We start from the raw sequence: 20,928 nt of genomic DNA, 5'->3' as shown, positions 1-20,928 counted from the left end.
ACTTTGTGAATTTGGATGAAATAGGGAGATGGCATAGGGCTCTCTTCAGCACATTTTGGGAAGTGACCGCCTCCTTTCTGGATGCTTTATCCCCCACAGAGTCCCCCCCTGGCGAGGGAGAGACAGGATGAGGTCCATCCTTCCCCTGCTATAAGCATTGCTGGAAACACCTCTACTACTTCTGAACAAAGTGCTGTTGGTCACCACCCCGGGCTGATCTACACCCCATGTGATAGGAGCTGGATTGTGTAACTGCCATACACCTTACCCCTGCTACAAGTTAGGATTTTGAACAAAAAACACCCATTTGGAGTTTTTCTGTACTTTAGGCTGGGCTGAGATGCTGAACTTAATGATCGTGCTTTGGCCTAATCCTTTGATAAACCAACCATACAGTTGGTTAGTTATTTGCCCTATCTTTCACCTGAACACGGGCTTTACTTTCAGAGCTAAATCTCCCAGCTGCCAGCATCCCACGTGATCTAATCAAATCCCAGGTACTTCAAATCCCCATTGCAAACTACAAATCTGAGGTCGCATCCCTCCGACCAGTGAGTTGCCAGCCTTCCTACTCTAATAGCATCTCTCATCTCCAGCTGGCTGCTGGTGGTCCTCTGCACTTCTGCTCTGCACTGCCAAATACAGCAGTACCTGCATGCAGGTTTCATTACATCATGATGCTGCGGGATTGTATCTCGATCTGCTACATCACTGAAATGCTCTCACGATAGCAGAATCCATTCTGCTTCATCTCAGGTTTCTTAAGTTCAGTGTTTGCCCTTGTGAAGAATTGTCGTCATAGTCATGATAATAAAGGGCTGTGCTAAATGCAAGCTAAAAGCCTGCTTGAGGCAGGGCCTACCAGTCTTTCATGCTTGAGCTGGGCCAGTTTTGGTAGTTACAGAGTAAGGTAGTCAGCATCCAGCCATTCACATTTGACTTGCCACTCCAAAGATCAGCCATTAATTCAAACTTGTATTCGCTGTGTTTTATGATACAAGTACCGAGCAAGTTCTTCAGACCCAGAATAAATCCCTGCCTTACCTAGATAATCTGTTCGTAAGGTATCTAGCCAAAATATTTTTAAAAGATTGTTCACCGAAAATTCATCCTTCTATTATTTAGAATTGATGTATTCGAACAATTATGATTGCATAATCTTTTTATGAGAGGCTTAAAAACAAAACCATAGCCTTCTTGATGTTTTATTTGGTGTTTTATTGGTTTTATTGTTCTTCTTTTTCGCCCCCTGCCAAAAAAACCCCAAACAAACACCCAGTTCATCTGACTCCTGTAGGGTGACAACAATCTTAGAGTTCCTTACAAAACCTTTTTTTTTTTCCTTTGGTCTGAATTTTTGACCAGGTTTGATTTTTAGCCTTTCAGCCGAGGAGGACTTAGTTTGCTTTGCTGTGGAAAGTCAATTCTACTTTACGCACTGTCTGCACATGATGTGTCAGTCTGTGGGAGCTGAACTGAAAAGAAACAGCAAGACCCTTTGCTCTTCAGCTTGGGCTCCCATTTCACTGGAACTGCCTGACACATGCAGACCAGATCACTACCTTCAGTGGCACATACGAAATGCTGGTCTAAACTGGTTGTGACTCCACTGACTTCTTTTATATTGTTGCAAAATAGGGGTATGTGGCGTAAGAGAGCACACATATGTTAGTAATGAATAATGGTCATGAAAAGAGCTAGCTGCCCCTGAAAACCGGCCGGCTGTTAACATGGAACTAAAATAATAGGTGAACTTTTTTTGGTCTGTCTTGCTAAAGATCTCAATCATCTTCAGCAGGAAAGCTAAGCAAAAGGCTAAATTCTCCCTTCACAAGCCAAGGAACTGCTGCCAATTGCAATGGTTCTTTTCAACGTGGACATCCGCTCATTATGAAAGGGCCAAGACTCCTAAATGAGCACTGACCGTTGCACAGATGTTGGGTGGGGCTTCCAAAGCCATAATGGGAACTGGGCATCCAAATTCCCTACAGGTTAGTGGAATCTGACTTAGAGAATTCCTTAGTCAGCTTTGAAAACCAGCTGTGATGTTTAAAAATACCCAGACCCGCCTGACTTTGATACAGTGGCCTACAAGATACTATCAGTTTCGTTGACTTTTGCTCACCAGCCTCTCTATAGAGTGATTGCGTAGGAAGCAGCCAAGATAAACTACTGAGACATTGCCTCTCATACCATTATAGCAGAATACGTGAGGAATAACAACAGTAAGGAAAAGGAGGGCTCCTTAAAACAACAAAATAACAGCTTTTGTAATGACTCAAAATCTGTGCTGTGAAATGTGCATTTTCCATACCCAATCATACAGCCAGCCTCCTAAAGAGTGAGTAAATTTAGCAGGAATCGTGATGCGAAATTGTCTCAATTCTCCTTGGTGGCACATCAGCTCTCAGCTGAAGTCCACCGAGTTTTAGACACTGCTGGAATAAAAGGATCTTTCTCGGGCAGCTGGAAAACTAGGAGAGGGAGCTAACATCATTGTGACCAAAGGCCACGCTAGAGGATTCACATCTGCAGGGGCAGGAACTAATGACCTCTCAGCTTTGGGCCAGATCAATGTCACGGAAATAGAAAAAGTTGAAAGCCCTGACTATCACACTTCCTATTAACCAAATTCTCTCACCACCTGAAACTTATATAAAATCCCTGCTAGACGGGTGTCTATGTTTCAAAGACCAAATGAGAACCATGTGGAGGATATTTGGCTTTGTGATCATATTTATTTTTTTAGCTTCATATAGGGAGGAGCAACTGTCCATAAATCTATAATTACTCCTATATAAGCCCCTGCTATATACTGTAGTTGGAGCAAGTTAGAGAGAATATGAGCCTTTCATATAATACAGAGCATTGGCTGTGATGCTGCTATGGTAAAAGACAGAGTTGTTAAATTTAGCCAAGAGAATTATATGATGTGGGTCGCTGCAATAGCAGGAAAACAGCCATGATGTTCCAGCTGCATGTGTCAAGTACTTATGAAAATAATTAACATTCCAGCATTGCCATTTAGTTGTTTTCTTTCCAACTTTGCATGGTGAAATCTTTCTAATACTCTACATTTTTTTCTGTTGCTTAATATCTCCTGTGCAAAAGAATCACACAAAATGCTGTAGGTTAGATATTCAAGCCTTAAAATGAAACATAACTCAGCTCCATATACAGAAAGGTTCTGATGGCTTGTCTTTCAAAAAGTTCAAATTAAATAACTTAATTGTCATTAACTTGGTTTGTCTGTGTTTGTGTTCATAAGGAAGTTTCAAAGGATGGTTCACTTTTAATAAATTATAGCTATTTCCAGTAGGAAGAAGGAAAGCATGGCTCTAGTCAGCATGCTTCTGTGCATTGTTTCACTACCAGATCATTGAAGTCTTTGGTATTTCAGCTTAAAGCACAATGATCTAAATAGTCTGAGAATGTATTTTTCTTACTAAGAACTATATGTGGGAACAGACTTGGCCTCTCAGTATCACTAAGGCTAAAGTGTCCTGACCTTTCTGTCAGCCTACACGTAGGCTTTTCTAATTAAATCTCCTTATTGGATTTGACTGGCCTATTTCTCACAGTGTGGTTCCCCATAAGGAAGAGTAGTAAAATCAGGATTTATGGCCAAAGACTGGATCCCTTGTACTGCTGCAAAAGTCACTTCAGGTTTCAAAGATGTTTGAGCTTAAGGACCCAGGATGGAAGATGGGTGAAATATGGGATTAGATGAACTCATGAGACAACATTTGTCTGCATAAAAATGCACCTTGGCAGAAGCAACTTGAAAGATGTATGGAGAATGAACAAGACTAGCATAAGGGAAGAAGACGGTGCAGAGAACTGGGAAAGTGTATTGCTTTTTTGGACACAAATAGTGGGCTATAGAAAAGAGCATTAGAGCTTCTAGGAAACCTGGAGAGAGACAGAACGGTCTAAAAAGCTGCATCTAGCGCAACAGGGTGTGTTTGGGAGAGTCTGTCGCTAATGAAATAAAGATGTTTTACAAAAATTCCGTACTTAAAAAGGCTCTTCTACCAAACTGACAGTTGAGCTGGATACCTCGGGAGGGGTGACCTGAAAGCCCAGTCATACCTAGTGACCTACCAAGCCTACTAGATGGCCAAGACTGCAATTAGGAGGCTAACAGGGCTAAGCTGCTGAGTTCCTAGCTCAAAATTAAAAACTTTTCTCAAATTCCAGAGGCATATTTGGGCTCCAGGTGGAGCTGAATAGTGAGTGGGAAAAGATTATATATTTGGCTTTCACCAACATGAGTCAATACTGAAGACTTTTAAGTCTGTCCTCTGTTTACCAGATCCACGGGCAGCAGATTAACACTGGGGTGGCTGTGTACAATAATTAGTTCTCAAACATATTTAATTTTGTATGTTAAATTTTACGCTTTATGATATTATGATACAGAAGACAGTATGTTCACAGTATTATGAAAGGAACCCTGTTGAGCTGAGCATTTCCTGTTAGAGTTATTGAATTTATTGGAGGTGTTTCGTTTTTTTCTTAGGATTTGATGATTTAGAAGCCAACTGAGATTAATTTTTGGGAAGCTGGCCTGTTTGGAACGACACTACCAAAGTTGGTATACACAGCAGAGAAAATATTTCTTCATTTGCGTTTCTATTTTTAAATATTCATCTATATAAAATAATAATTAAAAACATATGTTTAGAGTTTACTAGGATTTAAATGATTTAGGTATTATATTTAGCATTCCAATGTTCACACAATAGCCTTTTAACGTCTCTTCAACAGGCGCTATGGGATATTGGGTTGATTCATCAAAACTGTTAGTCTCATGGCCCATTTTTCCCCAAAGTGATTATTTGACTCAGTGTAACAATACAGCCTGGCATATGGCTATACCAAGCCCATTCTCCACAAACAATAGCCCATTTAAGATCAGTATTTCACAGGGACTTGGCTGGTGTCCTGGAGAATTTGATTTTTTGGAAGAATACAGTGCAGAAAAAAAGAACATTAGCTGGGAGAAGATGCCTCACTCAGTGTTGGGATTGAAAGGTAGAAGGACCAGTATAGAGAGCAAAGTGACCTAAAATACTTTTAGATGAGTTATAATACATTTGTTTAATGGATGAAAAAAAATATTTCACATTTGCTGAATATATATATATATATATATAAAAAAATACACACATATGTATTTATAATAATAATAATGAAGATTCACAGGACTATTAGGGTCAAGCTAAGGAGGACTGGGATGCTTCCACTGTGGAAATTAGGTGACAGAACTAGAGAAACCCACATTTCTTTAACCCAACTCACTGTTAAATGAATATGAAATACTGTAGCTCCGCTTTGGGTCTTCCCAGGGCTGGAGATATGCACATGACTGTCTGCATATGTGGACACATGTAAAATCATGCCTGTTGTTATTAAAAAAGGAGGTTTTGGCAGGTTGCATTAAGTTTTAAATAGAATCTATTAGACATCGAGTTCCAGAAGCAGCCTCAAAGGAGGAAAAAGTAAATGCAGTCTTGGCCAAGGAATCACAACTGCTGCATCTATAGTTACTGCAAAGTAAGCATCCTCTGTTGAGCTATACCATTAAGATCTGGGCTTTTTAAGAAGTTCTTAAATCTTTTCTTTTTTCATTACCAGTTAGCTAGCATAGGTAAAGATAATGATGGAAAACACAGTTTGATTTCTCCATCCTTACTTTTTTATATTTAAACAGTTAACAAGCTTCTTCATTCTTATGTTCTTTTTATTGTTTATTGAACAAGATGTAAGTATAAGAACTATGAGTGTTACACACTTTTGCTTCTAGCTAGGTAAAGTCTTTGGAAACCTGGATACATGGCAGACAGCAGTATCTGCTTATGCACTGGCAAAGGTCCCAAGCAGCAAACAAAACCTTATGAGTTGTTTTATTAAATCATTTCAACAGTGCACAAGAAATTTGGGTCCTACTGAAATCAATGGAAATTTTGCTATTAGTTTCAGGGCAACCTTGGTTTCACTTTTTGTTCTCAAGTGTCATGAACACGTGTGTGATATCCTGTCAAATGGGGATTGCCTGTTGCCAAATGATCCCAGCAATAAATTAACAACCTAACCCAAACTACCTTCAGACCCATTAGAGATATACCCTACTATGCACTTTTCTTTACACTTCCAAAACTATTCTGTATCTCACCTTCTCCTTACAAAAGATAAATGTTTGAAGGGCAGCATATTCTAAGCTTTAATTAACATATGCTTTGTATTATCTCTGCTGTGTGTTGTGCTTTACCCAGATGGTCTTATACATATTTCACAGGTTATCATGAGCTGAATATAACATGTGCAGGTGCCTGACTTCATGTGAACACACTCAATGCATACTCTTGATTCCCTTCTTACATTGTTCTTCCTGGATCCAACCCCTTCCCATTTTCAAGCTTTTTAATTTTCTCCAGAGTGCCAAACCAGGCTCCCACTCCTATTGGCAGCTTGTGATAGGATGAATAATAAAAAAGAACAAGTCAGATATGACATCTGGCAAATTTGAGCCTCATCAGCTAAGGGTCTTCTCAGAGTTTCAATGTACATCCTTTTCTGGCTGGTGGTACTACAATGTGTTGGCATTTGGGTAGTTGCAAAAAATAAAGTCCAAGTGCTTTTGTTCTGTTTTTGCAGTTTTTATTGATACTTCATTTTTCAAATTACAGTTTCTCTTGACCTAAAATAATAGCTGTAGGGCTTATTTTGTGCCATATTCAACAATTTTCTCGAAAAACTACTTCCTTGAAAGGTCTACTGTACTTGTTCAGAAAGTTAACTAAAGGAAGCAACTTGTTCACCTGGTGTGACACGGTTGCATGGATGTACAATCATGTGACAAACCCATCCAATAGCACTGTGATTTTCTATCTATCTGCTGTAAGCCACCTTGTCTCCCAGTGGCTGGCTCTCCTGGGTGGTAAGTCCTTCACTGGGAGCTTCACTAGAGCTGTTTTCTGCAGATGGCTCTCCATTACTTGCACTTCCTGAAAAGACAATATTATTAAGATTAAATTAAATGTCATATCTTTATGCAGTAAGCTAGAAGGTATACACTTTGTCAATGACACTTCAGAGCCTTTTTATGCAGCTATAAATGTTCAGGAAGCTATTTTTCTCAGTTTGCAGTCCACTTGCAAAATACTTTAGGGTAATGGCAGATCACCTAATGGTAATTAAGTATCATGCTTCCAGCATGCTTTAAATAACTGCCTCTGGAATGCAGAATAGTTTGCACTCCACTTGTGCAAGACTTGTTCTCTTTTTTGTGTTATCTTCTGATACTTACCTACCAGGCAGAAAGTGTGGGGAACACTTTGTGAATTTTCTACAGGTGGGGTCCAGTCTGGCTAACTTGGACACATAAAGTATGCCTAAATGTCTAAATTTAGGCACATGAGTTAGGCAGACAAGATTTCACTTTGGAGACACTAAAGGTATCTCCTTCTCCCCAGTTGCAACATTGCTTACTGAGGCACTTATTTTAGGAGGACTGGTTCTGTTCAGACACCAGTTACATGAGTAAGAGATGTAGACTGGATCCAAGTCTACCTGTTTGGGATGCAGTGAGAAGCCCCTTATAATGGGAATCACTGTTAGGCAGCACAGTCCACCACACTATGCAAGGGGAATTTTAGCATTCAGACGTACTGTCTGAATATGCATAAATATTCTGGAGCTCCTGTTTTTAACTGAATTTCAAGTTGTTAACACATTCCCTGGAAAAAGCCATCCACAGCTTTTTTCCACAATGGCCACTCTTCTTGTTTCTCGTTTTGATGTTTCCCATGGAAACCATCATAATTCAGAATATAAAGCAAGTCTTTGAAATGCAGCCATGGGAACTCCGTTTACTAAATCCAAACCTTTTCAAGCACCATCACTTTCATAATTCCCCAGGTAAACTGCCCCCCAAAATGGCAACTTTACAAACCGGTTTCAAACAAAACTTCAACAGATTTATAGATCACCTGAATCAAACAGAGTCAAACTTTCCTCCATAATTTGTAAAGGCACTGTCAGTAAATACCATGAAGAATCAGTGCATTTATGACATGACTTTTGTTAAATTATCTTCAATTATATACCAGGCCAAATGAGACATTCTGTCATTAAATATTGCAGTCTGATCACAAAATGAAACATCTACAACTTGGACAATATTTTTACTAAATTGAAAGAAAATTACAGGTAACAGTTAAGCTGGATATGTACACAACAGCTTCTAGATCCAGCAGTGAATAACCTAAAAGACATGTAACTTAATCTGCACAAGAGATCAGAATATAAGAGACTTTATTCCAGTAACTGTAATTTATGAGTTTAGGAATAACTCAGTTTTCTGTTGGACTGAGACCTAAGGTCTAAGATACAGAGCTTTGAGGCTTTAGTTATCCCTAAGTTGACATTTCTAAGTCAAGACATTTCACATGGCAGTAGACAAAGGATCAAGAAAAAATTTTGAAAAGCCAGTTGCAGTTAGATTTTATGATCACTGGTTTGTCCAGTTCTTCTCCATTTTACTGAAATATGTTGATTTTTTTTTTAATTTTTTTTTTTGCTTATAGGTCACAGATGATATATGAAGCTGGAAAGATATTGATTTGAATGAAGGGTTGAGACAGACAAAACAGGATTCATCACAGTTGGTTGAGGCTGCATCAGAATAGACCCTCTACAGCTTTGCACTTGGACGTGAAAACTGGATTGTTTCATTAGCAATGCCTCTTGCTGCCACATTTGTAAACTCCATCTACTTGGCATGAGGCCACAAACTGCAACACGCAACAGTTGAGACTCAGCAGTCAGAATGAACAGTGTATCATACAATCCAAAAACACTATCATGAAGATTTATAATTATTGAAGGGTAGGAAACTGCTCTTTTTTCCACTAAGTATGTGTTAGATCGGATCTCACAGTAGCTGACTGACAAATACCTCCCCCTCAGGATGGAGTGCAAGGTACATCATCCAAAAATGGCTTGCAGCATTGCTTTCTCAAATCTAGCATCCAATATCATGCCAGGATCCTATACGACAGCCTGGCAGCACTCCAGAGTCTGGAGCGGCCAGGTAAGAACAGAGGTGCAGTACTTCAGTTGTGAAGGGAGGTACAGCAAGCTACCACTGGTGCCACGAGGCACACCAACTGAGCAGCAACGTTATGTTTAGGGACTTTAAAAAAAAAAAAAAAAAAAAATTTCAGCTCTTTTGACTGAACACATTCTACAGTCACTTGTCCACTCCTGCAGAATGTAATTTTTGCGAGCGATGCAAGCGATGAACTTGTACTCATGGACAGACACTGCTTTGGCATGAATTTCAGCACAAAATCCTCTCAAAAAGAAATTGAGGGTGTTCAGCCATCTGAAGTTCATACAGTCCTTCTAGCTGAACTGATGAACATTATGAATCTTTTTTTACAGGAGGTGGGCTCAGATTGTTATCAAGAAACCCACATCATGAGTTTCTGTAAGTTACCACCCCATGCTGAGGTCTGGAGCAGAAGTGGGTTTGATGTGATGCCTATTTAAATAGAAGTTGTATGAGAAGTGTCAGTATTCCAGTGTGAGATAAGACTAAAGATGACTATCGAACCAAGGTGACAAGCCAACGTTGCTATGAGATGGAATTTGGTAAAAGTCAACTGTGTAGCTGCATTACCATGGTGCTGAGGCCAATCAAATACTGGCTTGAAGAGCAGGCAGGGCGTACTCACTTCTGCTTGCAGAATAACATGTTGACATGTACTTTTTAAACCTTCTCCTTGACAATCTATACTCCATAAATCTCACACTGTGTGGCTTGTTTTCAAAAATTTGGCTCATTTGTGAACTCTCTCAGTGTGTTTTTCTCTCCCTCTCTCAATTTTCATGTTTAACATTCAAGTATTTGGTTTTGGCCACTGACGAGGGCAGGATATTGAGCTAGGCAGACCTTCGGACTGAGCCATACACAAATGTTGTTGTGTTCTTATGCCAGTTTGGATGGTTTTAAACCTTCTCCATTTCAAAACCAATCTGCCCTGGTAGATATTTTCCCACTTTTGGGGGGATTTTCTGTAAGAGCCGGGAAGAGCCTCTGTCCGTGGTGCTTGGCCAACAGTCGTTCTGCCAGAACTGGGACTTCCACTCAGTCTGGCATTACACAGCCATAATGCTGCCAGATGAAGTCCCAAAAGATGCAGAAGCTATACCCAGGACTGTTTAAACATCAGAATCAAGCTTTGCAAATTAGGAATTTCTCGACCAGCAGAAAGCCATCAGAGAGACCAAAAAATCTCCTCTGAGCTTGAAAGACATTGAGGGATACCAGGAAACTGATTGAAAGGCCTACAGCAAAATCTGGAGTCCACTTTTGAAGAAAGACCATGAGTAATGATTCAGATTGCCTCCTGAACAAGAGCATTGATGCTTTGTGTTTGTATCAGAACCACCAACTTGATGGTTCTGCGGCGTTATAGTTTTGTGTCGCGCAAACATCAGCCTCAGTCCATTGGAAGTGGTCTGTCAGGCATAGATATCCTGGGTATCTTGGTTTGCTGGAGAGTACATTTTGTTCCCAGAAGTGCAGCTGCCCGCAAAGCAGGAAGGACCTGGACTGTGTTCACTGTGAAGATGAGTCTTTAGGACATAAAAAACACTTGTAAGCTTGCAGGCCTCCAAGAATAATTCAAAACATCTCTGAATGCCAGAAAGGGATCGTTTTGTTTGCTTTTCTTGAGGCTATCCAAATTAATTTATAAGATACACAGACATGAAGGGGAGTTTATTTACCAGAATGAATTGAGAGTTCAGGACAGAGGAGCAGATTGAAATCTCAGCAGAGTTGGTTTTACTGTCCTAAAAATTAAGAAAAATTGAAGGAATCTCACAGCTGCATGGTAATTTATGGAGACAAAGGAGAAATACAAGGGACATAACCAGCACAGCTATAAAAAAACCAAAGAAACTTATCTAGTGTGAAGTCAAAGCATGCAGGATCCATAATGAGATATATCTAAAGCCTCAGTTACAACTTTACAGTGGATAGAAGTTATTGCGCTTCTCCTAAGTCATATGAATCTCAACATTCTCATGTTAGGTGCTTTCAGTAGACAAAAGAGGCCCATATACCTAGTCTTCCAGTTTAGTCAAAGTCTATATTATGACTGCAAATAGAGAGCAAACTATTAGAAGATACAGCTTCATCATATCTTCTATCATCACTGCAGGAATATTTCCCTAGGTCTAACCCCAGGACAACGAAACTTTATTATACACTATCTGCTATAAAATAAATTTGTTTAGTGTTGCAGCCTTTCGGTCTCCGGAGAGTCTTGACTATATACCCTGGACAATGCAAGATGTTTAATTTATGAAGAGTATTTTTCCACACTGATATAACAGGACTACAGTCAGAGGAAAACATTAAGCAGAGAATTTAGGTTTTATTTAATGACAGGAAACACTCTGCTTACCTGTGGATGCTTTCAGTCTTCTGATATAATCAGACCAAAAAGAACAGTCTGCTTTTTTCAATCCTTTACGAGTCAGCAAGGAAACAGTGAACTCCTTGTAGTTATCGCTGTCATCATTTGACAGATACATAGGCCAGTGGGGCATCACCCCTGACATTCTTCTTGAGAAACTATGAGGGTAGTTTGGATTTCTAAGGGAACAGGAGAAATGATCATTAGAAAACAATGTCATGAACAGTAAAATGCAGGAGATCGGCTAGGTGAAGGAAATGTGTAGCCAGTCCCTCTGACCAGCAGAGTTCAAATTCTGTCAAGTCTGGTGAATCATCCACTGTGTCTCATCTGACAGTAACTTGTCAGTCTGGTTCACTTCCTAAGGAACAGGTTCACAGAACCTGTATAGACACAGGCTTAGGAACAGCCTCAACAGCCCTCGGTCCCAAAACAACCCAAGGTATTCTAAAAAGCACATAGAGTCACAGTGCCCACAGTAGCTTTCCGGGGATACTCCTCATTCTCGAGCACCCACAGCACAGTAAAGCTGAGGGTTATTCACAGAGTAGTTGGCAAAGGGTGCACTGTGTCTTCATGTGCTTTCCCCTTTCTTCTGGGAATAAGGAAACTCTCAGCCAAGAGACTTCAGAATTGCGGTCCTAGAACTAAGCTCTGGAAACAACACCAAGGCCTTTGTAGTCCCATATATTTAAGTAGAATTTGCAGCTGCTCCATGGAGATAAAATTCCTGTTACTTCTAGCGAAGTGTCATACTACAGATCTTTGGTATCTGCTTGACAACTTGGCCATGACTTTCCAACAGTGTTGACTAAAGCCCCCTCTGTAGGATTACAAATTGCTAGAGAAAATGGAGGCTACTTGAGTGAGGGCAGGATCTGGACTATATTCTCTCTATTCCTTGCCCCCTCTGCAATCATAGCAATTTTTAAATGTCACATACTTACCCAGAGTTTACAAAATTGGAGATATACTGCATAATTTGCAAGGAAAGGCTCTTTTCTTCCAGAGTAAATTGTTCTTCATAGTTTGGGTAGAATGGCAGTCCAAATGCATACTGAACATCCAGCAAGAGTTCCTGACCTGAACTAAAAAAATATTTATATACAGACAATTAAAACCATCATTTATTTATTTGGGGGGAAAGGGAGATAATTTAATTCAGAGAATAAAGCAAAGTTTTAAATAATTAATGACCATTAATTAGAATGTGGTGAGCTGTGGGGCTTCTTTAAATTAGAACATAAAAGAAGAGCAAGCAATAACAAGAGAATTTGCGATTAAGTTAATGCAGGGTCTTTAACATTTGTTACAAGAGGAAATTGTGGAAGACAGCAGGGCACATTTTCTAAATTAAGTGGGCATATAAAAGAAAGTGATAGAGGCAGAAAGCCACTTGGCTATTCCTTAAATGCCTCTTAAGTTTTGTACAGATTTTTCACTAAAATTAAATTCAGAAAGTGGAAGCAAGTGGTGACATGGAATCTGGCAGCCATGATGGAAGGTTAATTATGGTTTATTTCACAGACTTGGAATAAAACCCTGGCCCTTCTTAACAGCAGTTGGAGTTTTTCCATTGACTTCATTGGGGCCAGGATTCTGCCCCAAATCTTTGGATAAGGAAAGATGTAATAGGAGATGTTTATGAAGACTTCTCTTAGACATAGTTTTAATCCAATTTCTCTGCTGGCTGGGTAGTTTTGGTTCATACAGTCTGTTCTCCCCAAGTTTTATATGGCAGTCAAGTCAAAACAGCTCGAGGTAATCACTTAGATCAGATTTAAGAAAGAACAATTGTGTAGTTCCATGTAATAATTAACATATATAATAAGGAATATTTCAACAATTCAGAGACAAGACTGGCCAGGCAAGACAACATCACTTGTAGGACCTAATAACAAAGGTTACACAACTCAACATCTTCAAGTCCTGCGGAAAAACAGTGGCCAACTTCTACTAAGAAAATTATAACTAAACTATGCTCAACATGTAGCTCTGAACCACAGCTCAGAAGGAGACATTTCTGGTATGGTCCAACTGTGTTTTCTGTATCCCACATTTAGACAAAAGTCTTACTGACTCCGTTAAATGCTGCATGAAGGCAGACAGCATCAGGAAACCTGGGAGAAGGAACAGATGTCAGGCAGGAATAAACAAATCCCAGAACCACTCAGCAAGATTTCATCTACAGTGGCTGCAGAGGTTGTTGTCAAAAGGTGGCACCCCTGAAACTATTTTTTTCTTTGGACAGCAGCATTGGTACGATGCTGATACTACCTCTAATGGAACAAGGCTTGTCATTCAAACCATTATGGGCAGGTGGGCTGAAAGCAAGATGACTCCTTTACATTTTATGAGTGGTGGCACCAAAGCCTCTATTTTGAAAAACAAACACACAACCCTTTAAATGAAATACATCTTTGGTTGTATTTTCCTTAGTCTTATCATAATACCTCAGTAATACTTTGCATCTGGAAAGTGAATTATTCACAGATTATTCACCATAAAAATGTAGAACTGAAACAAGATTAAAGCATATTTTTCTTCCCCAAATGTTTATAGAAGGATTAACAAGATCATAGTTTAATAATTTTGCTTTAAAAATAATTTGCTTGGCCCAGAATATTACAGCAATGTTTAGTGTCAGTATTGCAGCAAAGGTACTATATACTTAAAGGAGCTATTTTCTTTTCAATGAAGAGTCACTTTTGAATAGAAGAGAGGACATGAAATTAGTTGAGATGCAATGAAGGGACAAATGGACCCAGTTAGGGAAGGCATAGCAGAGGTGAACTTAGCTCTAAATCTAAAACGAGTGAGCTGAGACTGAGGGTTTCCCTCCAAATGAGACTTGTGTTCTCAGCCTGCATGTTTCTAGAGGTGAAAACTGTTAAGGTCACAGCCCAAACTAAAATTCAGCAAACTCCTGAACAGTGAACTTACTAGGATTGAAATTATTTGTACAACTGGAATGGGTTTGAGACAGAGACATAAAGTCATACAAAACTACAGTTTCATGGGCTGCTTTCAACATTTCTGGTTGATATTACCACTGGCCAGTGAGTATCAACAGTAAGAGGATGAGAACGAAAACATAAGGTTAAGAGGGGAAACAGGCACACACACAGAAAAGCAGTAAAGACCACTGTGAAACATCTAGGTGGCCGCTATCAGGGGAACATTTCTGTCTCCTCCCTCAAACTTGGATCATTATCCGTTGCTGCCAGAGAGGAGTGAGGGCAAAAGGGCCAGAAATACCCAAACAAGGGGTTTGGAGTCTTGTAGGAGCTCTGAGCATACTCAAGCTAGCACCAGGTAGTGACAGTTTTTTCACTGGAAGAAAAGTGTAGTGAGGGAAAGAGAGGAGCGACAGACAAGCACATATAGCTTTGCTGTTGTACACTGCTAGCTCTGCAGGGAGGTTTTCATTTCCCAGCTGCACTCCTGATACCCCAGGGTGCCATATAGGTGACTCAACAGCATCAACTCTAAAGAGGGAAATGTAGAGCCCAGCAACTGCTGGACTTCAGAGGACAGTTTGATAAAAGGGACGACTGCAGAGACAATGATGAAAGGGATTTGGAAAGTGTTTTTACCGAATACAAACTAATAGCAACTAACTTCCCCTACAGAAGTCCCTTTTCAAGGAACAGATCTGCAATTTTAATAACAGCGGTGAATGTAGTTACATGTAAGGATGAAATCTTGGCTTTGGTGACTTCACGGGACTAGTACTTCATGCAAAGGTATCGCTTCAGATCTTCTGCGTACACCTTTCTATTTAAGATGTCAACTTTTTTAGAAAGAGACTCACAGCTCTTCTTGTGTGACAGTATGACACTCTGGTAAATTGAGCCATGGGGAAGCCAGGAGCCAGACCCTACCACTTTGTTCACACTAAAGTGAGCTCCCCTTGAAGAATTATTATTTCACTTCAGAAGGAGGCACTACTGGAGTTCAGTTATCCAGTTTACAGAAAAACTGGTGGTAAAATCAGAAACTTTGTGAAATTCATAGCCAATAATTTAACAGCAGACCCTGAAATATCACTTGCTGGGATTTTTCATTATACAGTGCCAACCCATTTAATTGGGAAGGTATTAGTTCTGAGAAAATTTTCCTTAAGCCTGAGATGGAGTTTCCATTTAAAGTTTTCCAAGTAAGAGAGAGAAAGTGATTTCTTAGCCATCAGATACTCCACTGCTCTTTCTATAGAACTGTGGTTACTTTTGCATACAAAGAACAGGTTCAACAGGGAAGATTAAAAGATGAGAAGGTCAGAATTTAGAACAAAACACCCAGGTTACGGCTGATTTGGTTCAAATTCTTGTTCCAAATCAAACAGAGCATAAATGTAAATCCAGATTTCCAACAGTTGAAGTTAATATCTTAACCACAAGCTTTTGGAACAGTAAAAAAAAAAAAAAAAAAAAAGAAAAAAACCCAACACAATTCAAACAACAACAACCCAGAAATCCTCAAAAATTTTGTTTGCAAAATGGAATTGGCATTAATGGCTATCCATAATCATGGCAGGCAGAACAGAATATGATCTGGCAGACCACCATGTTATTTTACATGAGGACTGAATGAACAACTTAGAGGTGGAGCTGCAGAGACCTCACACAATGATCCATTGCGAATTAGGACATACATCTCATTTTGAACTTTGTCCTTGTCCTAGATCTGTCTAATTATTTAAAACTGGAAACTCATTTTGATGATTAATGACTGACTGTAGCCTAACACTTCTCTTTTTTTTTTTCTTTCATTTAAAAATAGTCCTTAGTGTCCCAATGTAATGATTTCAACTAATCTCAAAGCCGTTTGAGTCACAGCTTCTATTCTTAGTTGGCTTAATGTAGTTTTTGGTTCTTTTTTAAAACTCTACACACAGATAGAAGCCAATGTAAATTAACTCAAAATTCAAATGGCATCCTATACAATACCAAACTTCCCACTGCTATCCAATCATTTAAAATTAAAAGTAAGAAGATAAACTTAACTCTAGCTAGAGTTCAGCCAGAATTATCTGTAAATTACCCAGGAAGAAAAAGCAAGCTGAAGAAGAATCAGTTTGTCATTAGTGAACATACCAAAGGGTTACTTATTTATCAATCATTTTAGCTGTATTGACTAATAATGACAGATATTTTAGTCCTCATAAAGCACAGATAACTATTAACAGAATGCTTTTCTAATATATATGGTCTAGAACACGAAACTAATGTGTGGCCATGAGTTTCGTTTTCTTTCTGTGCTTTAAATTTTTTTACTGATAACTAGGCATGAGAACCACACAAATGGAAACGTAAAGCTTACTGAAGAACCTGACACCACATCTTAAATAGTATGTGGGAGGATTAATTGATATTTTCACTTCAAAATTCATTCTATCTTCATTCATACAAACAATTTTAGCCAATTTTCTTCATACTCCTTTTTATACAATTTTATACTCAATCTACTGACATTTTATGACACAAGCACTCCCTTTTTTTACAAGGGATACTGTTTTGGCATTCTGGGGTTTTGGTTATTTTTTTTAAATGAATGATAAGTTTGGAACAAATATAGGCTAGCAACCATATTTCTCAAGCCCAAGCCTGAAAAATCCTGTATTGGGTTTGCATGGCAAGGTTTTGGTAGGTGGGAGGTTACAGGGGTGGCCTCTGTGAGAAGCTGATGGAAGCTTCCCCTGTGTCTGACAGACCCAATGCCAGCCGGCTCCAAGACGGACCCACTGCTGGCCAAGGCCAAGGCCATCAGCAACGGTGGTAGTGCCTCTGGGAGAACATGTTTAAGAAGTGGGGGGAAAAACTGCAGCGGGAGCGAGGAGTGAGCATATGTAAGAGAAACAGCCCTGCAGACCCCCAGGTCAGTGCAGAAGGAGGAGGAGGAGGTGCTCCAGGCACCGGAGCAGAGATTCCCCTGCAGCCCGTGGGGAAGACCACGGTGAGGCAGGCTGTCCCCCTGCAGCCCAGGGAGGTCCACGGGGGAGCAGATCTCCACCTGCAGCACATGGAGGACCCCATGCTGGAGCAGGGGACGAGTGCGGAGTCCTCCCCCTGAGGAGGAAGGAGCGGCAGAGACAACGTGCGAAGAACCGACCCCAACCCCCATTCCCCGTCCCCCTGCACCACTGTGGGGGTGGGTAGGTAGAGAAAATTGGGAGTGAAGTTGAGCCCAGGAAGAAGAGAGAGGTGGGGTGAAGATGTTTTAAGATGTAGCTTTTATTTCTCATTACTCTACTCTGGTCTGATTGGCAATAAATTAAACTAACTCCCCCAAGTCAAGGTTTTTTTGCCCGTGACAGTAATTGGTGAGTGATCTCTCCCTGTCCTTACCTTCACCCATGAGCCTTTCATTATATTTTCTCTCCCCTGTCCAGCTGAGCATGGGGAGTGATAAAGCGGCTTTGGTGGGCACCTGGCATCCAGCCAGGGTCAACCCACTACACTCTCAAATGATCTTCAGTGTCCCCCAGCTTTGATCAGAGATGTTGGCCAGAATTCTCATTACCCTATGTGATATGAAGCCAGGCTACATAGCCCGGTAAGCTAAGCCTAGCAAAACCCAAAACCTAAGCAGATAACTTCAGAGGCTCAAGTTCCCAGCCCCATCACATTGGGGACCGTAGTATCATTAGTCATAAATGGTCTACCGGGCAACTCCTTCTTCAACGCCTGCACAAATCTTTCAGTTCAGCTAGAGCATTGCAACCCAGTCTCTTCAGGAGATGAAATAAAGAGATCTGTTCATTTTGTTCCAGCTACAATGATTGTCCGAGACATGTAGAAGAAACAGTATACTCAAGCTCATGTTAGTCACGAAACTTAGCAGATATTGGTGATCTGCAACAGATTTGTGAGATAAGAAAACCATTAATGCTTTAAATGTAAACTTTTATGAGCATAACTGCTCATTCTAACAATTCTGTGAAAGGAGTTGTGTTAGAGATGGGATCACGGTTTAGAGTTCCTAGCCTCATATTCAAGACCCCGTTCAGTATCCCATTGGCCTATCACTAGGAACTAGGAAAACAAAACAAAACGCCTATCCACTGTCACTTGGGTTTAGTGAGAATAGGTCATTTACACGCTGATAGGATTCAACAGCATAGATGAAATCCAGACTCACAGAGCTGGTGATAAATCTGCTGATTTGAGTCAAGATAAGATTTCACAACAACCATGTGCCTGGAGAAGAGGATATGATTTATATATAAAACACCACTGACTGCATGATCTTGTGGTCTATTTCTGTGTTTATTTTCAATAAATAAATCTAAAATTAATTTTTCCAGGGAGTATTGGAAGTACTAATTATGGTTGTTTGCACACATCTACATTCTCTTCATATTAATACCAGCAGATTTGCAGAGTGCGATCAAATACCTTAAGCTGTTAACAGGCACCATCTCATCCATGTCATCGGAGAGGAGCAGCCTACCAACACTGCACTTCGCCTGGACCGAAATGTTCATGTCAATGATAAGCAAAAATAATTTACAAAAAAATTATATATCACCACACATCTTAGAAAAGGAAATGGTACATGATTGCAGAGAGAAAAAAATGCAAAGGATAGCTGGATATTTATAGAAATTTAATGAGCCAATGTAAGGCCTGGTGTGACCTCTGCAGTTCTAGGGATGCATTTGGCTCATTGTGTCTCCTCACATTACAAAGTCCTGCCAGACAAATGGGGGAAAGCATGTGAAAAACAGATGAACATTTTTCTTTCTTTCTTCTTTTCAGGAAAATCAGGACATATGGAAAAAGCTTAACTCCTGAGAGAATAAACTGCCAAGTTTATCCACCTTTGCACCAAAAAAGCCCTATAGATACATGTGACTTGCAGAAGTATCCTGGAGTTTGCTGTGTCTTTTTCACCTGGATTACTCCCAATACACGCAATGTTCTACTTTGCATTATAGCTGTGCCAACTGAAGAAAATAAAACTGAAGTAGCAGATAATAAATTCAAGAACCTGAAAGCTCATATTAATTGAAAAACAAAATAACACAGATTAGAGAATTTTGTCAGGGAATTAGTGCATTAAGAACCTAGTAATAGGCATGATGAAGCCTGAGTGCATCTTTGGGGAACAGAAATTCAAGCAGTTGTTCAGTATGCCTACTCCCAAGCTGAATGAATAGATTAATTTCCTTAAAAAGGTGATGAGTCCATCCAAAGACCCCAGAGCACAAAGGAAGATCTCTCTAGATATATGGACTTTGTGCTTATCTTCTAGATTACATTTTGTGGGAACAACTTGATGCAGTGCAGTGCATGCAGTTCCAAAAATTGCTTTGTACTTTTCCGAGTCTTTTAGCTGAATTTTGGTTAACTTAAAGCTGATTTCTGCTTTTTTCTGAGCTTGGTACTTTGCCTTTGCATATTTATGGCTAATTTCCAAAATCTGAAAAATCTACTGAATGATAAAGGCCCCTAAACCACTCTGTGGGAAGAAAAAACAAATTGTCTAGACCTCAAGCCTTTAGCGACACAGAAATTGTCTAAAGATTTGAGAATGGCATGATGTGGTTGAATCAGTGGGAGAGTGTTTTCACAGCTCCAGCTGGTGTAACGCAATGGATAGGGCCAGAGGGATGAGAAGCAATTCCAACAAGAAGAGCAAAACAACAACTTTTAGGAGATGATTGGGAGTACAGCTTGACAGAGAAAAATGACAAGCTGTTGTTGCAGCAAGTGTATGTCGCTACCTAAGGCGACTGTGGTACCTGCCCAGCTACGGAGGCAGCGTGCATCCTATCGTCTTGTTACAACCTCTCTGGTGCCTTACTGCCTTCTGTGTTTAGACGAGTTTCTTTGAAGTTTTCTGTTTGCCTCCACAGCACCCAGTTGACGCTGTGGCCCCCCAACCTATGGGGTATTGGTACTCATGGATTAACAACTACAGTCAGGAGGAGAGCCTCAGGTGGACAACAAGTGGTGGACAGGTTAAAGGACAGGCATATGATTCTAACAAAATCAGAAGAGTGGAAAAATCTCCCTTAATTAACGAGATATTAAGAATAGCCAAAATTACCACAGCATATATAATAAATAGAAAACAGAAATACTTCACGTAGTTTATACAGAAACATTTTTCTTCTTTATCAGTCAGGAGCTCTCACCATCAGTTACAAGAATCATAAAAAGTGTCACCAAAATCCAGCCAACTATGTGAGGATTGGCATGGAGCAGTCTTTTAACAACTCAGACCAGCGTATGCAAGAGCGCATAGTCAGGAGGTAAAGACAACCCCAACTAAAATGACTCAAACCAGACAGCAGCTCATTAATCTTGGATGAATCTGTCCAGTACGCAACAGTTAACAAAAGCTTCTGTGACAATTATTATGGTAATGTTAATAACTATAAGATAGAGCCTCATTAAGTCTCAGTTTAGACCCCTTCAATGACAAT

General features: G+C 39.9%; 1 protein-coding gene across 1 annotated transcript in view; it reads right to left on the bottom strand.

Moving 5' to 3' along the window:
* Positions 1-6,558: 6,558 nt before the first annotated feature.
* The window catches only part of TG (thyroglobulin), a 159,382-nt gene continuing 145,012 nt past the window's right edge, over positions 6,559-20,928 (bottom strand). The window contains exons 46-48 of the mRNA XM_069778634.1: positions 12,443-12,583; positions 11,484-11,674; positions 6,559-7,010 (exon numbers count right to left, since the gene is read on the bottom strand). Coding sequence (XP_069634735.1) covers positions 6,895-7,010; positions 11,484-11,674; positions 12,443-12,583 — 448 coding nt within the window. The 3' untranslated portion in view covers positions 6,559-6,894. The remainder of the gene's footprint in view (positions 7,011-11,483; positions 11,675-12,442; positions 12,584-20,928) is intronic.

Source organism: Haliaeetus albicilla, chromosome 3 (genome assembly GCF_947461875.1).
Source record: "Haliaeetus albicilla chromosome 3, bHalAlb1.1, whole genome shotgun sequence".
NCBI lineage: Eukaryota > Metazoa > Chordata > Aves > Accipitriformes > Accipitridae > Haliaeetus > Haliaeetus albicilla.
The sequence above is the reverse complement of the archived record's forward strand: the minus strand, read 5'-3'. Positions and strand labels throughout refer to the sequence as shown.